This window comes from Hylobates moloch, unplaced genomic scaffold, assembly GCF_009828535.3.
Source record: "Hylobates moloch isolate HMO894 unplaced genomic scaffold, HMol_V3 SCAFFOLD_12, whole genome shotgun sequence".
In the NCBI taxonomy this organism is placed as follows: domain Eukaryota; kingdom Metazoa; phylum Chordata; class Mammalia; order Primates; family Hylobatidae; genus Hylobates; species Hylobates moloch.
Genome location: NW_026652287.1, coordinates 80,558,032 through 80,577,326, shown reverse-complemented (window position 1 = coordinate 80,577,326; position 19,295 = coordinate 80,558,032). Strand labels below are relative to the sequence as shown.

The following is a 19,295-nucleotide window of genomic DNA, read 5'->3' as shown; positions in this document are numbered from 1 at the left end:
ATTTCTCTACAAACATCTATGTAGCAAACTATATGCCTCTTCTTTACTTCTTCAAAATGCAAAGTTTCCTTGACTATATGTAGAGGCTGTGGAGGCTGGCTCTTTATACAATTAATATTTCCATAACCTGATGAGAATTTCTGGCTAAAAATGGTGGGACAATCTGTCCTTCTCCAGTCATAACTCTTACTGAAGTCTATTAGCAGTTCAAGATACACTGAGCAACAGCTCGCCAGGATCTGAGCAACACACGAAGTCCCACATTCTCAAATGGTGCCCCAAAAATACCCTGTTCATGCAATTCTTTAAGACGAATAACCTGCGGCTTTTGAGGGCCTAGTGCAAACAATATAGAATGTTGCGATCCTCTCGGTGAAATTCTAGAGAAATAATTTCTCCTAAATAAAAATACTTCTAAAATATTTTATTATAACCTATCCAAAAAAGCTACTAAACTTTAAAAATTTATTAACTATAAAATATTAATATCCTTATATATGTTGTTTTATACAAAACTTCAACAACCCCTCAAGGATGATACTCTTATCAATATTTTCCCAACAAAGGAAACTCAGATTTATAGAAATTAAATTATTTTCTCAAGTGACAGAGCCAAGATTTGAACCCAGGTCTAAATCCCGTATTTGTAATGTAATGTTAAGAAATCCTGTTCTGTAATGTTGGAATCCTGGCCTAGCCACTTAAATAATGAAAGAATCTGGGCGTTGGTTTCCTCATCTGTAAAACTGAGTCAACATTAGGGCTTAAGTCAGAGTTTCTCATCCTCAGGACCACTGACATCATGGGCTGTTTTGTGCATTGTGGAAATTTAGCAGCATTCCTAATCTTTGCCCACTAGATGCCAGTAGCAGGCACCACCACCACTACCATTCTGTTATGGCAACCAAAAATGGCTCCAGACCTTGCCAAATATCCCCTGGGGTATAAAATCCCTCTGAGAAGCACTGACATAACTTAAAGGATAGTTGAGATGAGATGACAGATGTTTATGTAACAAACCTTCACAGGTACTCCTAAACCTGAAATAAAAAATTTTAAAAACCCACAAATATTATTAGAGAGGCTAATTAACATTTAAATGAGTTTTTATTTAAAAACATCTAGACATGGATTAATATATTTACTAATAAATGTTCCAACCTTGATAAATATATTGAGATTATAAATTAACTACAAAAAAAGTCTTACCTAAAGTCTTAACAGGGTCAGAATAATCAGAGTCAGTAAATTGTCCCATAACATTTGTAGCTCTAAATTTAAATCTATAAAATAAAAAAAGAAAAACCATCACTTTGCCTATCATGTGATTTTTCCTATGAATAACTCAAGAAGTAATTATAAAAACTATATCTTTAATTCAAAAGAAAATGAATTTACAAGATGAAAATTTGGAATGGAATCATCATCAGGAAAAATATATGCTATATTTATATGAGATAAATAATTATCTTGTACTTTGACCCATTGAATTTGATGAGGCAGGGGCTAAAAATTTGGTAAACTCGTGAGCAGTTAGCAGTTTGAACAACTGAAGCAGTTCACCTCCTTCGTGGATTTGTTTAGATGGAATGATTTGTTATCTGTGAAGGGTGTTACACTAACATAATTTATAAATAAAAGGCATAATAACTGTTATACCTCAATCACTTTTGCAAATGCTAGTGAATCAGATTAGAATGATGATATACAACTTGTCTTGTTCACATATAAACACATTAAGAAAATGTTTGTTATTTCTGTGTGTACACAGTTACATTTGTATATTTTTGTGCTTCCATAGCATTTGAAGTAAAGGATACAGAAGAAGATCAAGCTTAAAAATTACAAAAAGAATCTAAGATCCTCAGAGACAATTGAAATTTACTTAATTTAAAAATAAAGGCACAAGGGCATTTAAAAACATAAAACCAATACGTTGCAATACATGATTGAACCTCTACCATTATAAAATTCTTATGATTTTGTTATATAAAGAGTCTGTTTCAGGAACAAATATGCGAAATAAATAAACTATAAATATGAATAAACATGATACTTGGTACTATATCATTTTTATAACTATCATATGTGTATAGATATTCAGGCGATAACCTAGAATTTGAACCAAAGTAATTGCATTTAATACAGATGATAAAGCATTATTTTTATTTGCCTAATTTCTCTAATTTTTCCAATGTTAACTTGGCTTAGGACAGTTGTAAAGAATTTGATAATGTTTTAACTAACAGGCAAAAATGAAAGCACCTGCATTTAAAAAATTACTAGTAAAAATTATATTTTGAAAATCACACAAGGTTAAGATGATTCTTTTAAAAACTGTAGTCTTACGATACAAAAATAATATAATCAACTCAAAAGGAAAATAATCAATTTAGCAAATAATGTAATACAGCCAAAATATCAAATTGAATTTAAAATGTTGGGTTTTTAGGGGCTACAAAAAGCTAAATATTAAAGGCGGTATTAAATATTTCTATCACTCATTCATGAGATAAAAAGCAGAGAGTTATTGTTATGAGTGACATAAAGGGAAGCCACTGTTAAATCAAAGGATAGGATAGTGTTTCAAAAATCCTGTACATCAGCATGGAAGGTAAAATAATAAGTGAAAAACACATTAGTCACATTGTCCTCTACAGAAAGAATTAAACTCTCCTATATACCTATGTTCTCCAATAGCACATTTTTCATATTGTTCTTATGTAACTTATCATATCAAATCATAATTACTCTTAGGGTTGCCTGCTTCCCCTATAATACTGTATGTTTATGGAATGTAAGAATAATTTTTGGTTTATCTTTTTATTCCTAATGCTGGAAAAATCAGGTCACTATACATGGCGGACATCCAGTGCTTATTGGAAAGATGAAAGGACAGGCAGATGGATGGATCAAAGATACTAACTAGCCTGCTAACAGAATGCATAGTAGATATGACCTATACTTACAAGTATTGCTTTTTTGGTTTCAGCGGTCCATTGCAAATTTTGTCTTCATTGCCGGGAATCATGCATGCATTATCAGCACCTATGATGTAGATTTCTTCATTGCCACTAAACTTTGTCTTTCCTTCTGTACATGGAGGGTTAGGAAAGCCTTCATTTGTAAAATATGGCCTTGCTTTATTAAAATATGCATCATACCACTTTGTTACATTTCCATCATGCTGAGCTATTTTCAGAAACAAATAGAATAATAATTACAAGTAACATAAATATATTTTTACATGTATAAATAGTGTTTTTATAACTGCATAAGGGGAATCTGGATGCAACATCAGTCACCAGAGATGACTCAAGTGATCCACCTAGATAGGCAGGTAACCCTGTTCCTCTCTGTCACACATGAATCTACAGGAATTGTTATAAAGGATGATTTATCAGGTAGAGAAAGAACATCCCTCAATCAAGAGTAACTCACTTGTTCACTCCTCCAAAGAAGCTATCAAGATTCCATCTTACCAAAATCAAAATATGTTTACTACTAGTATATGGAATTAATAAATCACATATTTTAACTGTGCCTTTCTTTGCTAGGTAAATAAGAATAAATAAATAATTGGTATAAATAAATGACATTAATAAAAGTTTTATAAATAAAATAAATGATTATTTACAAAGAAATGATTGGTATCATTAATAATAATATTGACAATCTATTAATCTCAAGAGGTGTGTGATAACTGGGCGTCAATCTTAATTTGAACTAAATTATTTTTAGCACTCAGCAATTTACACTCCACAATTTAACAAGATAAGTTGACATTTGATGATACCTCCTGTTTCTGTCACAAGCACTTGTACATTTTTTATTGGTCCATGATCATCACTGTAGTAACATATTGGCATTCTGATTGTAATTGTTGTTGAAGTCACAAGCAGTTTTCCTGTGGCATCATAAATAGGGGTTGGTTTTGTTTTTGGTCGTGCTGGAGCTATAAACAAAGAAGAAATATCGCTACAATTGATGTTTTTGTTTCATCAACAAAAGAAAAAACCTTTCTCTGTTCATGCAGATAATTTACAGATAAAGTGATGACAAACATAAATAATAAATTATAGAGAATTGTGCTTGGAGAGAGCAGACATTTAGCAATTATTATCTCCTGAAAGCATAATTATATATTTGAGACTTTCCTGAGATAATAGAGCCCAGGTATGATTTTCAGGCACCTGACTCCTCTTTGCATATTAAAAATTCAATTTATGTATGCTCTCACTCATATATATTTTTTATAAATGCATAAACATATTTACTTTTTACTATAATTTTAGTGTAGCTTCTTTTGCTTCTTTTAGCTGGTTCACTAATTTCTGTTCTAGTCATACTAGCACCCCTCCCACAGTTAATTCATGCTAAACATCTAGATGATAGCCTCCCATATTTTTTCCATGTTCACATAATCATATAAAAATACATAAATAGTCATGCACAACACACTCTTCTCACTGTTTGCTTTTTCTAATGGGGCTCTAGTTTGTATTATAATTACCCCTCATATTACTTTTTTGCTTAAATATAACTTGGTTAAGTGTTTCCAAATGACCAGGTACAGCGCTAACTCATTCTTCTTAATGACTATATTATATATCATGGTGCAGCTGCATCATATTTATTCAACCGTTCATCTGGTGATGGGAATTCACTTTTCCTCCAGTTTTTAAACATGTGCTACAATAATTGGCCTTGTTTTACAATGAGCTTTACTTACTGATCCTTTTGTCTCTATGAAATAGATTCCTAAAAGCAGAATTTCTAGAACAAAAGATATACGTACTTTTAACCTTAACAGATTAGCAGAATAACTTCTGTGTAAGAAGAAGAAGAGCCATAATAATTCATAATTTATCATAAATGCATACAAATATCTCCAAAATATATGTATAGAAGCTCTGCTTGTTTCATTTGGTCTTATAGCTCACTGTGTGTGTGTGTGTGTGTGTGTGTGTGTGTGTGTGTGTGTGTGTGAATGTAGTGCTTGAGCATCAGTAAGTTACGTAACCAAATTTCAATTTCCATCTTTTTAAGAATCTTTTTTAAAAGCTTCTCGATAATCCCACAGGATTATCAATATTGTTTTCATTTTGTAGATAGGGAAAAGAGCTGATGTCACATAGTTATCAAAGATAACTATCAACATTTGAATCAATTTTTTTTGACTCAGTTCTATAGTTCACTCTTTTTTGAGCATCAGATTCAAATGCAAATTTCCTACTCAATGTATCAGTTTGGGTACTAAGAGAAATAAAGGCTAAAATGAGACTGGATGTGTAAGAGGTTTTTGGGGGGAATTATCTGTGAAGAATTAAGGGACAGAGGGAAGGAGTAAGTGCCACAGATCACAGGTATGACACCTGTAAAAGGGAAGATGAAAGGCAGGATTCAGTAGGAAGGGGCTCAGGTTTCAGGTAGCTCTGAGACTCTCAGCCAGGCCACTGGGGAGTCCCCAGGCAAAGATTTCCAGTTAGAGGAATCCAGTATTGGACATTACTATCCAACTTCATATTATCTGCCAAATGCAAATTTCATGAGCCCACTACCAATTAAATATTCCACATCATTAATAAAATAATGTGTATTAGTAGAGAAAAAATAATTTCTCTAGGATCCACAACTAAGACCATGTTCATACATCTTCCCTAGACTAGAAGTTGTAAGTCCGCCTGCCTTAGGTAAGGAGCAAAAGTCAAGATTAACCAACCTGCCATGGGGATGGGAAAAGCATCTGAAATGGGAAGTTTTACTAAAGCATAAAAGTGATGCATGTATTGCTATCTGCACACCTACACGTCTGCCACTGAATAACAAAGAGAAATTAAGAAGGTATGACTCATGCTATTATTTGTAAGTCATTTTGTGAAATAATTGATGTTTTTTAAGACCTTATGCATTTGTACATCCCAAGGTAAATAATTTATCAATTTAAATCAAACACTTATAAAGAGTATCACAATTATATAAATAATCCATTGACAAAAAGATCAACGTTATCAGTTTCATCTAACAGTGAATATTTTTTATTCTTAATAGTACAAGTTTCCAGGCAGGGGTCTTACGGGTTTTTTCAGATTCTCTTTTAATCCTCACAATGAACTTTGAGATAGGAACTAGTATTATCTCCATTTTGCAGGCCTATAGAAGTTAAGAAACTTTCTCAAAGTCAAACAGATATCAAGTGGCTAATCCATGATTCAATCTAGCAGTTTGACCCTAAACCCAGCCTAATGCTGTCAACTTTAATCACTGTGCTCTGCTGTATTTGCCAAAGACTGAAAAAAGTTACTTTTTGCTTTAGAAAGAGACATACCAGGTAGAATTCTACTAAAAGTCCATCCACTTCAGTTTTTAAAACTTCTCTGAAGGTTTTATTACACATTTTTAGAGAGATGGCATAATTATTACCTGCTGGTTTTCACTCTCAGGAAGAGAGGGCACTGTAATCATTTGAATGGCCCTAAATTCCTCTTAATCATCTTTTTTGGGTTTCATGGGGTTTTTTAAATTTTTTTATTTTGAAAGGGGGACCCAAATTTTAGTTATATTTTCTATAAAAAATACTTGCCAGAATCGTGAATTGATAGACTTACTTTAGAGTCAGAATCATAAACCAACCTACATGGTAGTTCAAAAAACACTGTTTGATTAACTGAAAGAATCTCACTTCCAAAATAAAAATCAGTCAAACAATCTAATAATCTAATTAGACCTAGTCAAAGTCTAATGATAGGCAATTTAAACACACTTTCTTTTCAACAACATTTAAAGAAACATAAAATAACAGACTATAAAATTTGTCTTTAAAAATTTAAACTTAGAAATATAAAATATATTAAAGAAATATAAAATAAGGACATTCTCTTTATTTAACATGGTAATTCACATCATTATTTAAACATTTTACCATATCTACAACTATTTGATCTTTGACAAACCTGACAAAAACAAGAAATGGGGAAAGGATTCCCTATTTAATAAATGGTGCTGGGAAAACTGGCTAGCCATATGTAGAAAGCTGAAACTGGATCCCTTCCTTACACCTTATACAAAAATTAATTCAAGATGGATTAAAGACTTAAATGTTAGACCTAAAACCATTAAAATCCTACAAGAAAACCTAGGCAATACCATTCAGGCCATAGGCGTGGGCAAGGACTTCATGTCTAAAACACCAAAAGCAATGGCAACAAAAGCCAAAATTGACAAATGGGATCTCATTAAACTAAAGAGCTTCTGCACAGCAAAAGAAACTACCATCAGAGTGAACAGGCAACCTACAGAATGGGAGAAAATTTTTGCAACCTACTCATCTGACAAAGGGCTAATATCCAGAATCTACAATGAACTCAAACAAATTTACAAGAAAAAAACAAACAACCCCATCAAAAAGTGGGCAAAGGACATGAACAGACACTTCTCAAAAGAAGACATTTATGCAGCCAGAAAACACATGAAGAAATGCTCATCATCACTGGCCATCAGAGAAATGCAAATCAAAACCACAGTGAGATACCATCTCACACCAGTTAGAATGGCCATCATTAAAAAATCAGGAAACAACAGGTGCTGGAGAGGATGTGGAGAAATAGGAACACTTTTACACTGTTGGTGGGACTGTAAACTAGTTCAACCATTGTGGAAGTCAGTGTGGCGATTCCTCAGGGATCTCGAACTAGAAATACCATTTGACCCAGCCATCCCATTACTGGGTATATACCCACAGGAGTATAAATCATGCTGCTATAAAGACACATGCACACGTATGTTTATTGCGGCACTATTCACAATAGCAAAGACTTGGAACCAACCCAAATGTCCAACAACAATAGACTGGATTAAGAAAATGTGGCACATATACACCATGGAATACTATGCAGCCATAAAAAATGATGAGTTCGTGTCCTTTGTAGGGACATGGATGAAACTGGAAAACATCATTCTCAGTAAACTATCGCAAGGACAAAAAACCAAACACCGCATGTTCTCACTCATAGGTGGGAATTGAACAATGAGAACTCATGGACACAGGAAGGGGAACATCACATTCCGGGTACTGTTGTGGGGTGAGAGGCATGGGGGGCGGGGACAGCATTAGGAGATATACCTAATGCTAAATGACGAGCTAATGGGTGCAGGAAATCAACATGGCACATGGATACATATGTAACAAACCTGCACATTGTGCACATGTACCCTAAAACCTAAAGTATAATTAAAAAAAAAAAAAAAACATTTTAAAATATAGCTTTAATAACCACACATTATTACTTAATATATGCATATTTATCACTTAAAGGCTTGTCTACATCCTTATTTCAAGTATGGAATTTAAATTATAATCACTGATTAATAGCATTTCATAGGAAGGTAGCTCATGTATGTACCTTTGATATCCATGGTTATTCTCATCGGAACCTTTGGACCTGCACCAGCACTATTGACTGCATACACCTAAAACAAAGAAACATTTGTTACTATTTTCAAGTTATTGCTTATGTATGTGTGTGTATATATATATATGTATATATATATAACTGATTATGGTTACATGTAATTTTAAATGATTCTTTAAAAAACAACTGCATACAGTCTATTAATTATATTTTCTTGCACTTGAATATGTGTAGAAAGAACATTAATAATGAAGTATTTCTAAAAATTGATGTTCTGGTACTAAATGCTGAGAACAAAGGCTGAGTGATCTAAACAGCCCTATCACTGAGACCTGGACCGACTGTGATTTTAATGTGAACGTAGGAAGAACAGAACACTACAGCCACTATATCTACTCTCTCCCTTCATCTACTCTAACATCTGTTCCTTCTCTCTGTAGCTAGGTAACTCTGGCCTTCTTTAAATCCATATTCAAGATCCTCTTTTTTCCCCCTCTGAGATGAAATCCTATTCCTTCAGCCTCCTAGTTTTCCTGTATTAAATCATTCCCCTGAAAGATGGCCTTTATGCCCTCCTTCACCCCTGCCCCAAAGTATCTGACGCTATAACCTGCATAATGCAGCATATACACATAAAACATTTCTGTTTGTATACACAGAGGGTGATTTACACAAACGTGAATCCTTTCAATTAACTTTGTGCTAAGGAAGCTGTGGACACAGAATCTTCTTTTCTTCACTTTATCTTGCTATATTAAACAAAGACTATATTCTTGGCTTATTTCATTGTACTCGATAAACCCAATTCAGTATATAAAATGTTTATTGGAATTATTTAATTTGTTTTATATATTAGTGGCCCACCCTCCCACACTCTAGATACTTTTAAAATGCTTTTATTGAATTAATATTACAATATACATGATGTGATAGATATGATAAATAAACCAAGACCATAACATGTGGCTTGAAAATGCCTAGAGAAAATATTTGAGTTTGTAAATTCAAAAAAAAGTATTAAAAATAAAAAAAATACGTTATAGTATGGTCCATTATTTTTATTTCTTTATGGTAGAATCTAACATTTAAGTGAAATAATAAGTGAAAAGTTTGGGCAGTGCCTCTGAAATTGCGATGTGCAAAGAAGTCATTTGCAAACCTTGTTAAATGCAAATAGGCAGATTTTGATTCAGTAGGTCAGTCAGTACAGGTGCTAAAGTTATACATCCTAACAAACCTCAAGGTGTTAAGGATACTGCAAATTGCACTCTGCAAACAGGATTTTTAGGGATTTTTAAAAATTATTAGTTGCACATTTTTGGTTCCTATTTTCTGTCTTACCATAGCCAAAATATATGTACCATTCACTACCTACCATAACTATGAATATTTAATCCTCACAAATATCCTATAAAGAAGTTATTATTCCTATTACCAATTTTTCACATAAGGAATCTGGGGCTCAGATTTGATAAAGCTGCCCTGGCACAGAAGCCAGTATTTGAACCCAGATTACTTAATTCTCTTAGTCACCGTCTTCCCTCTAATTGATCTTTCACAATGGTGATTCATTTAATGGGACATGTAAAAAGAGTCCCAACAAGATTTATTTTATAAAGATATAAAGCCAAAGTGAGTGAGAGAAGTAGTAAATATATTCATTTTATACACATATACATATACAAATTATTATCAATGACCTGATAATTACGTTGAAATTAATAAAGAGTTGGTAGGCAGATTACTAAACTACTTGAAGATTTAGAGTAAATTCTATTTCTTAGAAGATGATTTTTCTGAACCATATAATTTTATTTGAAAATTTCAAGATGATCTAAAAGTAGGCAAAGAATAAAACAAATTGTGTGTGTGTATTTCTCTGTGTATGTATATGAACTCATGCATACATTTATGTCCAAATATAGGTAATTTAGAATTAAGACATAAAATGCTATTAGCTTTTAGTAATACTTGGTTAAAATGCATGAGAATTTCAAATATGTAAACAATTATTTCTGTCTTTTGCCCTTAAAATTTGCTTTTCCATTTTAAATTTATAATCATATAGCTTTTTTTTTAGGCAGAGTTATCTCTTTATGTATCACTGTTCTTTTACTTTTAATGTGCATTTTTTTCTCTTTTATGTCTGACTTTCTACTATTATTGTGCAAACTTCTTGGTTATTTACATATTTTAATTTAATAGTACCTGTATTATAACAGAAAATAGGTAATTTCAGTTCTCAAAATTTATTTTTGTTGAGATGTCAAACAATCTCACAAAAAGATATGGGAAATGTAATGTGTACACAAACTGCAATATTTTTAAATGCCAAGTTCATAAACTGACATTGTCATTTGGGTAATTAACTGAAGCTACGGATTCTTACACTGATATTGTATGTATGTCCACCTTTTAGTCCTTCTAACATTGCAATGACAAAAGTGTTGGTTTTCTGTATAATACTGAGGTTGTGAATCTGGACAGCAGTAGGATCATCTTCTCGGTAAACCAGAGCTTGATATACTTGGATATTTCCATTAGGTTGAGAAGGAGGAAGGAACGTTAATTGAAATTTTGTAACTTCATCTGGTATCTTCTGAAATGTCATGTTGTTAGGTGGGTCCTTTGGGGCTAAAATAAAATATTTAACAATTAATTTTTTTAAAAAATTGTATTCCTTTTTTATCTCCACATAAATTTATTTGCTTTGAACTTCTGTTTTTAAAGAGTATTCCACAAATTAAACCATATAAACTACGAAAACTGGCAAAATGACTGATGCATCATAGAATCATTGACATCTGTAATTCACAGCAACCATAATGGTGATCCAGTTTGTTGGTTTTATATGCACTTATTTTTATGCAGAATGTGTTTCTGTAACATTTTAATCTTTTGTTTATTTGTTTTCGAGACAGGGTCTCCCTTTGTCACCCTGACTGGAGTGCAATGGCATGACAATTTAGAGTCAAAAGAAGTAGCAAAAACAGGACATACTGTCCCATTTCACTTTCTCCCAGTTTTCCCCATTGGTAACATCTTATGTAACTGGAGTTTAATATGAAACCAGGAAACTGATATTGGTACAATATTGTTAATGCTACAGACTTTATCCCAATTTCACCACTTTCCATGTTTTGTTATACTTTTATGCAATTTTGTCTTTTGTATAGATTCCTGTAATCACCACCATAAACAAGATACAAAACTATCACATCACCCTAAAGAAACTCCCTTTTAGTATCCTCTTTTATTTGCAGTATATGCTTCTTCGCAACATTAATAACTCTTCCTCTGTATAGTTTTGTCATTTTTAAAATGACAATAGCATAATGACCTTGAGGTCCATCAAGGTGGATACTACATGTATTAATAGTACATTCTTCTTTTTATTGCCAAGTAGTGTTCCATTTTGTGGATGTAGCAGAGTTTGTTTAATCATGGAAAAACATTTGGGATTTTTCCAGTTTTCATTATTACTAATAAAACTGCAATCAACCTTGATGACAGATGTTTGTGTGAGCATAATTTTTCAATTCTCTGTAATCAATGCCCAAGAGTGTGACTACTGAGTCACACAGTAATTTCATGTTTAGTTTAACAAGTGGCTGCAAAATTATTTTCCATTGTGGCTATTCCATTTTACATTCCTACTAGCAATGTATGAGAGGTCCAGTCTTTCTGCATCCCTTGCCAGCATTGGGTATCATCGCCATATTTTAAATTATTATCTTATATGTTCTAGTACATAGACAATAATAACTTATTGTGGTTTTAATTTGCATTTTCCAAATGGCTAATGGTATTGAAAACTTATGTTGTCATGTGGTTTTTTGTTGTTGTTGTTTGTTTGTTTATTTGTTACCAATGATGTCTCCATTGTGGTGAAATGTCTGTTCATGCCTTCTGCCAAGTTTCTAATTGGATTTTTTTAAATTGCTGGGTTTTAAGAGTTCTTTATATAGTATAAATATTTTAGTTGATTTTAGATAAATAACAGCTTAACATATGACAAGCATAGCATCAATACATTATTAAAATATGCATGAGGATAAAAGTTATTTTATGAATATAGGAGCTACTTCTTGATGCATAACATAATTAGTGTTTTTATATAAGTGACTAATTGAATGACTGTCTATTTTGATCAACTGGAAATAGTTCTATCCTTCCATACTAAGTAAAGAATTTCCGTGAAGAAATGTAATATTTGGCTGTCAACAGTTCAGATATTCAAGCTTCATTATCTTGCAAAAAATGTAAATAAATTAACAGCAAAGAATAAAAGAGAGAGAAGCAGATAAATGTACTATTGTGCCAAATATTTCATTTTAAATGGAAAAATGCAAAGCTAAAATAAGGGTTAAATTGGTTCGAGAGATATTTTTGCATTTGTTACTACACGTTTTTATGCTGTATCATAAATATATTTCCTTATGAGATGTTTCTCTAAATTTAGGATGTGATTTTAAGTCAGATAAGCAAAGGAATTCTCTCAATGTTGTAAAAAACTTCCTAGCCCCCAGATTTTTGGTTATACAGGTAAAATTCTACTCTTAGAGATTTAGTAAAAATGTATTAAATTGTGATATCCTTGAAACAGATAGCACATTAAGATTTGACAAACAATGCTTTATGGTATAAATGTGAGTACATTCATCGTATCTTTCCTCACAGGTAGGAAGGACAGAGAAGTAAAAAGCATAATCGGAAAATAGATACCTGTGATACTTGACAGACAAATAGGAACAAATGGAATTTTAGGATGCTGATGATAAAATTTACCTTTTAATTTAGAACCATAACTTTATAGACAAAATGCATAGAGAATATAATGTAACGAAAAAAAACTAGCTGTAAAAAAAAATTTTACCTCCTATACTTACCTTACAGATAGCAACAAATAAACTATAGCAACATATCCCTTCATCTGTTTTTTCCAATGATATATCTGGTGGCAAAAAACATCAGGAGTCTGAAGGAGGATGGGGCAAGCAAGTTCTGGGATGTTGACTTTTCAAATTTATTTCTTATTGGTTACAATCTTATTATTCATTCAGACCCTGTTCATAATAACTTGAGGAAATCTGTATGGATTCTGACATTTATCAAAGAGTTATATAATAAGACATATATTACTTGACTAAGGGAAGACAACAGCTGTGATAAATGTGAGCTGGATTCTACTTTCGAATTCCAGATTATTTAATACTCACAGAGTATTACAAGTTTAATATTCATTCAAATAATGGGACAGAAATAACTGAAATAGAATTTTAGTTGAAGTGTTATTGGGTATAGACAGTTGGAAATATCTCTTAGGCAAGCTTACTTAATTTCTGAAACAACTAGCAGATTAAATAAGTGCAAAGAAATACAGCTGGATACCTTTAATTGTTGCTGTATTTACAAGGATTGAATATTCTACATAACTCCTCTTTACCTCAAAAATATAAACAGAAATCTTCCTTTTTGTCAGTTGCAGAGAGTCACTAATCTTTTTGTTTATATGCTTTAAAAACTTCTCATAACACATATCCTTTTTTGGTGGAGTGTGATGAACTGTAAGAAAGCCAGCTAAATCTCAGTCAATTTTTAGCAAGGTTGAGAAATTCTCCTTACCTGATTCTAAAGTAGTAACAATCATTTCAGCACTTGACTTCCCTTCTACATATGCAGCACTAATGTTCCCAGTAAATGCAGTGATCACTACAGAATACCTTGTGAATATTTCTAAATCTTTAATTTCTATGGTTTTATTTTCTTCATTTGATTTGATGAAGGATATATTAAATTCATCATTATCTACCTATAGGAAAATATAAGTAAAAATTAAAGAAGCAGCACTTGAAATCTGAATTACTAAAACATAATAATACAAAGCTACATGAGATGTATTTATCTAGCTAAATTTGTATTTATTTATTTTACAATCAGATTGCCCTGGGAAATCTAAAGTGCTATTATAATGGTTTACTAATTATTCATTATCTTAATAGTTGAAAGTAAAAGAAAAAAGCCCAACCAGCCAACCATGATTAACCAACCCATTAAATAAATAAGCAAAAATCATCTTTGCAGTCAATGAAACTCTACTTTTGACTCCAATATTTTGTAAAAGAAAGCATAGAGGTTTTGGTACCTAATCACACAGGACTCAAATCCCAAATTGGCCACTTACAGCTCCTGTAGTATTTGAGAAACCACCTACACAGTCTAGTCTTTCAATGCATGTAAAATTGGGCTAATAACAACTATTTACAGTGTTTCATTGAGATTTAGAAAGGACAAGTCTAAAGTAGCTGGCACATAGATTTCAGTATTTTTTTCCACCATTGCCCACAAAAGGAAACACTCTTTGTAACATAATTAAGAAGATAAGACTGATAGATATAATATATATATATGTATCTTATGACTATAACACATTTTTCAGAAATACACCATCTTTCTGAAGTACACTTTGATCTTTTCTGCTCTTTTTAATTTTATTCCACCTCATTTAAAAATTCTGATGACTGCAGTTTGAAAAACTCTGATTTAGCACTATGCATAGCACTGGATAGTAATTAATTGTGGATGTCATAATTATTAATGTGCATAAATGAGTGTCTTCAGGCATATGAAATGTAGCTATAGGATTTGTTCAAACATCGTCTGTCCTTTATGGAGGTTCTGGCCTATTCACTCCAGATATTAAACATAACTGAACTTGCTAGCACTAAGTAGAAGGGCTTTTCCCAAGATAACCACGAGAAAATTCAAAATCCTCTCATACATACTACTCTCAGGTACCTTAATTGAAACACTTAAAACCAGGTTTTATACACAGTGAACACTATTAAGTCCATTTTCAACTTGACCCTCCCTTATAACTTTGAAATATTTTTTGTTTGGTTGGTTGGTTCAATGTACTCTTTTAATGCTCCTTGCTAAGAACATATTTTATTGATAATATGGTGAAACATACTTATTGATTTGCATATGGTATAACTATATTGTAAATATTGTCCTGGAAACTCATTTATAGAGATGTTTTCTGAGGTAATGTAAATAAAATTAACTCAAATTTTTTTTTAAAAAAGATGTTGCTATAAAAAAAAGAAAAAAAAGGAACATAGTAAAAGGATGATATAAATAATGCTATCGTTGTATACAGTCAAATAGATCATTCCCACCTTAAGACAGAGCAGTGGACAGAAATGCCCCACTTCTCGAAAATGGAAGAAAAACAAATCAGCATAGGAATCCTATTGATCAGGAATATATGCCACTGGCAGAAAATGTGTATTTAACTAGTTGTTAACATTTGAATATGACATAAAAATATGCTTTTTGTAATTTTCCTTAAGACTAGGCTTAATTTCATGCTGAAAAAATATTATCGAGAGGTGTGGAGATGGGTAACTGTTGGCCTCTGTAAAGGGGCCTGGGTCCCATTCATTGGAGCCCCACTCAGTTGGCTTTACTTTGACTACTGGTTCATGTCACTTGTCTATTATAGCTATTTGAATTCTGATTTTATAGAGGTGAGGTGACTTCCTCAGGGTTACTTAGTAGCAGAGGTAGGATTTGAGTCCAGGTCTTTCAAGAGTCCATAGCATTCTACACTTCCACAAGGTCACTAGGTTTGATCTTACAAATTTAACTATTTATAAATTATACTCTTCTAATGCCTTCCATTAAAACAACAGCTAACAAATATCAAGCCACAAAATATGACATGGCATACATATATTATATGTTTAAAAGTATTTTACAAAATTTGAAAGGAATTCTTGGTCCTCAAATTTGGCAGTACAAAAGATCATCATTACCTTTCTTCATTAAACCCACTACACCTTCGTTGTTGTTAACTATTACTTGTCCACTTACTCAAGACTGAAATCACATCTTTTTGACTCATTTTCCTTCAATCAATTTCAAGTTTGTTTGCTCATATTGTACTTGATAATCTATTATTATAAAATGTCTTTCATCATTTTTGAAATGTTACTTTATATTCATTATCAGCAATTAGACTCTGGTTCTCCTCTTCCTGCCCCACTTCCTATTTTTTCTTCTCTTCCTACCCCGCCTCCACCCTTTCCCATCTTGTGTACCCCTATTCATTCATCAAGTCCCAGAATACATTTAACCTGCTCTATGAAGTCTCCTTTATCTTCTATGCCCCCCATTACAGGAACTTTAATTACTTTGTTAGCTTATATTCCCCACAAAACTTCATACCTCAAACTCTATAATTAGCTGTTTCTACTCCAGTGTGTACCACTAGGGTGTGAGCTACTTGACAGCAGAGCTTTATGTTTTTCATCCTTGTCTTGATGCACAGAAGCTACTCATAACAATTTGTTCAGTAAAAGAGTAAAAGGAACAATGAAAATGACCATAAATGCATTAATTTCCAGCAGAATCATCTAGGATGATATTTACATTTTATTAAAATTGACAATTTTTGTTTACACTTTTAAAGTTCAGAGTTTTATTGGTGTGGCTAGTATTTTGTAGAAGACAGGCTGCACAATAAGTCCCAAGTGCAATGCTATGTATTCTTCCTTAGTCTGGGAACCAATGATTCTTGAATGTTGATAATTACATATTAATGAAATGAGCTGCAGACGTGCTTTATCAGAGTTGTTCACTTCTACATATCCAGCACCTAGCACAGTTCTGGTACATTGGAAGTATTTTAAAATGTGTGAGGGAGGAAGGAAGGAAGGAAGGGAGGGAGGGAGGGAGGGAAGGAAGGAAGGAAGGAAGGAAGGAAGGAAGGAAGGAAGGAAGGAAGGAAGGAAGGAAGGAAATACCTCTACTTAATTCCAAGAATCCTAAAGAAACTGTGAATTACTAGGTTCTGTCTGAATCTGTTCTTGCTATTGTTGATCTAAAGGAGTTTTGGTGAGGCTATATTTATGTTGGCAAATTTTATTTGCTATTTAATGACCTTCCCTTTCTCCTGTCAAACCACTGTTGATCTGTTAGTTTTAGCCAAGTGTTAGCTCTGTGAGAAGTTATTTACCGTCTCTGTGCCTTAGATTTATTTTATGCAAAATGAAGGTAATAATGTTTATATGAAAATATTGCTAGATAACATATACTAAGATAATGCATAGGAAGAGACGAACATGTAACTTGTATAAAATAAGCAATTAAAATATTTGTTATCTTCCTATTCTACTCTCTTTCCCTTGCTCACTTTGAAACTCAGCAAGAAGGCTACAAGAATGAGATTACAAAATCACTTCTTAATATGTTTTATTTTTTTCTTCCTTTAAGCAGAATTTCTAAGGGAGAACTATTTTCATTAATAAAGTGCCTTTCATTTGACAGAGTAAAGCTTTATCATTTTATAATTTGTTTTTAATGCATATTCCCAGGGCATTCATCATTCATGCTAATTATTTTTGGCTAATTACACACTAAAATCTTCACAAATATGCTCCACAAAAGGAACAGAAAATAGAGACTGAATTGGAGAACAAATACATCAATAATTCTTTCAATTTTATTTTAATGATGACAGGTCTTTTGAGATAGAAGTATTATATATCCATTTAAGGAATACTACAAAGACATAATAAAATTATAAAGTTGGACAAGAGACAGAGAGAAAGGAGGAGAAATCACTGTTATCCAATTTAATGCATAAGATGCTATGAGAAAACTGGGTTCATCAGGCCCAGCAAAACCCAAGCAGGGTGCAAAGGAAATACTTCCAGTCTTTATTCTGGCTAACAGTTCTGCATTATTGACATCATGGAGCATCCTATTTTATATGAAGGGTTTGACTTTCATGCCTGGATTTCCATCCAAATGGCTATCTACTCCCATTCAGTCTCTTCAGTGGCCTTTTATTTAAGTGTTGCTATCCCCTAGGGTGCTATCCTTAGGTTGTCATCTTACTTTGCACATTCCATAGTCAATCTCATTCACTCCTATAATTTTGACTATCTTCTAAATACTAACATTTCCCAAATCTGCAAATCCAGAATTTCTCTCCCGAGCTCCAGATCCACATTTAATACTGCCAATGGGTGTATTGACCTGGAGGACTGCCACATATTTCAAACTCAGTGTGTCTAATACTGAACTCATTCCTTTCCTCTACAGATCTGTTCCTCCTTATAATCTTCTGTCATGTAACTTACAATCATCCTTAATTATCCTACTCACTCACCATCATGAGTTAGTTGATTTTTCGCCAAATTCTATAGGTTTAGATTATTTTTCATTCTGTTCTCTTGCTACATTTCCTCTGTTCTCTTTCCTTGTCCTTTTATAGTTTCCTGTCTCCTTGCCTGATTTTACACCCCCCATACTGCTCTCAATCTATCCTCTACACTGCAACCATACCTATCTTATACAGTAGAAATCTGTATTACCAACTGGCACCCCACTGCCCTTAACATAAAACCCTAACTCTGTAACTTGTTATATAGTCAGCCTCTGGATCTAGCCTCTTCTCTTAGAACTTTTTTTTTTAATGCTATGGCCTGGGATTGCCAAAAGACTTGATTGTTCTTGAATGAGGCTTACTTTTTTACATCCCTATTCCCATTTACCTTTTATGTTCTGCTTCACTTATTTTTCAAGACTTAGCTCTGATGTTATTTTATCTGGAAGATATTTCTCCTAAAGCCTTCTCTCTTCTCATTTTGTATTATGAATCACCTTCCACTGTATTGTAAACCAGATATTTGTGTTACTACCAATTTAACCACTTGTATGTGTGTATATATACATACATATATATACACATTCTATACACTGATAAAACACATAATAATAATGTTACTAATATTTTATATTTATTGAGCATTTACCATATGTCAGGTAATATTCCAAGTTCTTTAGGCATGTTAACTGATTCAGTCCTCATAC

General features: G+C 32.6%; 1 protein-coding gene across 1 annotated transcript in view; it reads right to left on the bottom strand.

The window, feature by feature from the left end:
• PTPRQ (protein tyrosine phosphatase receptor type Q) overlaps positions 1-19,295 on the bottom strand; it is a 215,177-nt gene that overhangs the window by 56,380 nt on the left and 139,502 nt on the right. The window contains exons 28-33 of the mRNA XM_032171667.1: positions 14,037-14,223; positions 10,801-11,045; positions 8,403-8,469; positions 3,797-3,955; positions 2,970-3,192; positions 1,210-1,283 (exon numbers count right to left, since the gene is read on the bottom strand). Of these exons, the coding sequence (XP_032027558.1) occupies positions 1,210-1,283; positions 2,970-3,192; positions 3,797-3,955; positions 8,403-8,469; positions 10,801-11,045; positions 14,037-14,223 (955 nt within the window). The remainder of the gene's footprint in view (positions 1-1,209; positions 1,284-2,969; positions 3,193-3,796; positions 3,956-8,402; positions 8,470-10,800; positions 11,046-14,036; positions 14,224-19,295) is intronic.